Raw genomic sequence first — 3,693 nt, 5'->3', positions numbered from 1 at the left:
ATACTTATAATTACACTTTTTTTGGAAATGCTTCAAAATGAAAATGTGATTAACATATATGTACATACATTTATGCAATTAAACAACCTTAAAATTTTCTGTTAAAAACGATGAATTGATTCGACGGTTCAAATTTAAGATCAATTAAAAAAAATAGGTTGAATAGGTAAATAGCTATTTTCATTATTTTTCACATAACCTATAACATTCAGTGTGATTTTTTTTATTAAATAATACCATTAAATTAAATCATTATTATAATAGTTAAGTATTACACATACATATATAAATATTCTATAATACATCAATCTTACGCTATGCTAAATATTATACTGTACAATAAATATACATTTGTATAATCATTCGCACATAATTTCATTGGGTTTTAATAGACACATTATAAAATTATAAGTAATCAGGCAAAAAGCAATTATACACACATGTAGGTCTTTTGAATAGATATCTGAATAAAAAAACATCTTGATATTGAATATTTAAAATAAATTAAAAAATCGTGATTATTTGAGCGAACAGGAAAGGAACACGATTTCAATGTCGGTTCTAAATGTCAAAACAGCGTAAATTTATATGTAATTTTTTTATTTTTTTTTCATTGAACCTGTCACTCGTTTACACGACGCGGAATATAAAGAACGTTACACAAAAGCCATACATGTGTCATCGCACATGTAAAAAAAAAACAGAAAAACTCAACTATGTTGCGAGACAATTATTTTGATTTGAACTTAAAATTTAGAACGTATGTACGCTATCACGTATTATATTTTCACCCGATTAAATTGAAGCTATAATAATAAAAATGATAGTACACATTTCAATATCGCTTGTTCGCAAACACCTTACCGCAAACTATATAAACTCCTCATGCAACTGAAAGTGTGCACCATTTGTAATATAAACACGTCAGTCAACAATACGCGTTATTTCTGACATTTGGTTTAAGTTGTATTTTTTTTTTTGTGTTTCGTCTTAGTTTTTTTTCTCCCCTCGATGCGTTGCTGTCTGTCACTCTCTTACATGCTAAATTGAAATCCTTTCTGGTCGGTATCGGATTACTTGCTAACACTGCTGCATCCGCTGCTTCTGAAACGAAAGAAAGGAAACGCATTGTAGCTATTTAGCTAGCTGCTGATAGCGTGCAAAGTTTGTACAAATTATGAACGTGTTGATCTCCGAACCCTTAGTCCCTATTCACTAATGAGTTGTGACGATTATTAATTGAAAAAACTCTAAATATGTTTTATGTTACAACCATCAGTAACTCAAAACATACCTGGAAATTTTTCACTTTTTATTACATATAAAGCACTAATGAACCAATAAGTTTATTTAAAGTGTAGGGGGTGATAACATTATTAAGTGCAGTGTACTTAGATATTACAGTAATGTGCAAGAATGCATATTAATTCATATTAATATATCAAATAATCTACTAGGCGACGTGTTTATTTCATCAAATGTGTAAATATTAATAATAAATATAATTATTAAAACATTTATATTTGTATGATCGGTGTAAACTAAATAAAAAAAAAGTAATTTATTTACTATGAAAAATTTAATCCAATTACGCAATTTAAAATAAAAACAAATTAGAAACACGCACGTTTATGTATGTATATATTTATATTGATAATAAATAAAAATTTTTGAAATGAGATAGTTTTGCGATTGATCTTTAAAACATGAAAATTTTCCATCTTATCTTTAAAACATGACTGATCTTTTAACATGAAATTAAATCCGTTGATAGAATTCGAATTAAAATTGTGCATACATTCACGTACGGTATAAAACATAATCAAATATGTACCTACTATAAGTTAAATATAGAATTTAAGATTTAAGTTATTGAGATTTTTTTTTTTTTTTGTAAATTAGCTAATAGCTAAAATTATATATAAATAAATAAATAAAATACTCTATGTACAAAATTTTCAATGAAAAAAAAAATTCACACGTCAATGAATTACGCAATCGCACTCGGGTAAATCGCAAATAAAGTCGCGCAATTGAAAATCATCGATAGAATACGTGACGTATTTACCTAATCAGGGACGAGTGTCTCCTAATACTTGTTAGCGCAAGGCTGATGATAGTAGGGCGGCCTGTAATGAGGCGGCAGATCAGACGGGGGCGCCAGCTGGCAGCTGGGCGGCTCGAACAACTCTCCAGGATACCAATCCTGGGGCGGGAACTGCTGCTGATGATATCCAGGATAGGCGAGCAGAGGCTCACGGGCCAGCTCCGCGCAAAACGGCTCGGCGTCGGCACCGGGGCGGCCGACACAGGGGGGCGGCTCACCGCCCGGCTCGCGCTTCGGCCTCCACTCCGGAAGCCGCGGCTTCACATCGACTTTCACATCGACATCGCGACGGCTTTCCTGCAACTGCTGCCGCCTGAGAGCCTCCTCCTTCTCCTTCAAAGCGTCCTTTTTCTTAAAACGCCGCCTCCTGCGCAAATACGACCCGTTATCGAACATATTGTACGAGTCCGGATCCAAAGTCCAATAGCTGCCCTTCCCCGGCTTCTTGTCGTCGCGAGCCACCTTCACGAAACACTCGTTCAAGCTGAGATTGTGCCGAATCGAATTCTGCCAGCCCTGTTTGTTCTCCCTGTAGTATGGAAAGCGCTCCATTATGAACTGGTAGATCCCGTTCAGGGTTATCTTTTTGTCGGGAGCGTTCTGGATAGCCATGGCTATGAGCGCTATGTAGGAGTAGGGCGGCTTGACCATCTCCTTGGGGGGGTTCAGCTGTTGATGGGTGTGCAGATATGGAGCTGTGGCGTATCCGTAGCGGTATTGTTCGTAGGCGTAGGACCCGGAGCCGCCGGGGTAGGCGCCGCCGGGGGCCCCCATGGCGCCTACGCCCCCGACACCCCCGGCAGCGCGGTAGTAAGCGTTCTGGTCGCCGAACAGCGTATGCATCTTGAAGTCACACACTCGCGTAAACAAACATCAGTTACAAAACTTCAGACACAACACGCCGAGTCAAAATAATAAAAAAAATCGGGGAAAAACAAAAGCGCAAACAGGGGGTGCGGTGCGGTGCGGTGCGGTGGGTGGGAGAGGCGTCGCGGGAAAAAAAGGAAGTGTGTGTCGTCGGTGGGCTGGGAGCGAATGTTTCTTTAGGGTTGCGGTATTATTTTATTTGGGGCGCGTAATCAGCGTCGGAAAACAAGTTGGCCGTCGTCCCGCCGCGTCGCTATTTTGTTAGACAACAGCGCGCGTTTACTTAGCCGGCGACGGCGGCCGGCGGACAAACAGGGCGCGCGCCGACACCGACAGACACTGGCCGACACACACACGCACACCACCCTCTCCTCTACACGCCTCCGCCAATGGGATTGCGCCCCGCCTCTCCAGCCACGCCTATTTTCTCCCACCACGCGCTACACCTCCCCCCCTACGCACAACGTCTGTGCACAACGTCTGTGCGTCGGCGTGTCTGTGTGCCTGTGCGTGAGCGTGTGCGCGCATTATTACTATTTACCCAACAATTTATGCAACACACATGCATACAACCTACATACTTGCTCCATATTCACAATGTACCCGCGAATACTTTCTATTACGACTTTGGTTCTAAAGCGCAGTGCTTCTCAGGCGAAATTTCACCGTGGCCGCACAGGTGATAATAGTGGTCCCATGGAATGTCTGGTGGCCGCACC

The 3,693-nt window shown here is 40.2% G+C and overlaps 1 protein-coding gene across 1 annotated transcript; it reads right to left on the bottom strand.

Moving 5' to 3' along the window:
* Positions 1 to 615: 615 nt before the first annotated feature.
* LOC143922702 (fork head domain-containing protein crocodile-like) lies at positions 616 to 3,315 on the bottom strand. Its single transcript, XM_077446033.1, has 2 exons — positions 2,069 to 3,315; positions 616 to 1,104 (listed from the first exon to the last, which is right to left on the bottom strand). The coding sequence occupies exon 1, from the start codon at positions 2,948 to 2,950 to the stop codon at positions 2,090 to 2,092; it is 861 nt and encodes a 286-aa protein (XP_077302159.1). The 5' UTR covers positions 2,951 to 3,315; the 3' UTR covers positions 616 to 1,104; positions 2,069 to 2,089.
* Positions 3,316 to 3,693: the final 378 nt, after the last annotated feature.

Source organism: Arctopsyche grandis, chromosome 2 (assembly GCF_051622035.1).
Source record: "Arctopsyche grandis isolate Sample6627 chromosome 2, ASM5162203v2, whole genome shotgun sequence".
NCBI classification, from domain to species: domain Eukaryota; kingdom Metazoa; phylum Arthropoda; class Insecta; order Trichoptera; family Hydropsychidae; genus Arctopsyche; species Arctopsyche grandis.
This window is presented reverse-complemented; position numbering and strand designations above follow the sequence as displayed.

Excerpts from the sequence above, each read along its gene's own strand:
- LOC143922702 (XM_077446033.1), bottom strand. The coding sequence starts at position 2,950 with ATGCATACGCTGTTCGGCGACCAGAACGCTTACTACCGCGCTGCCGGG.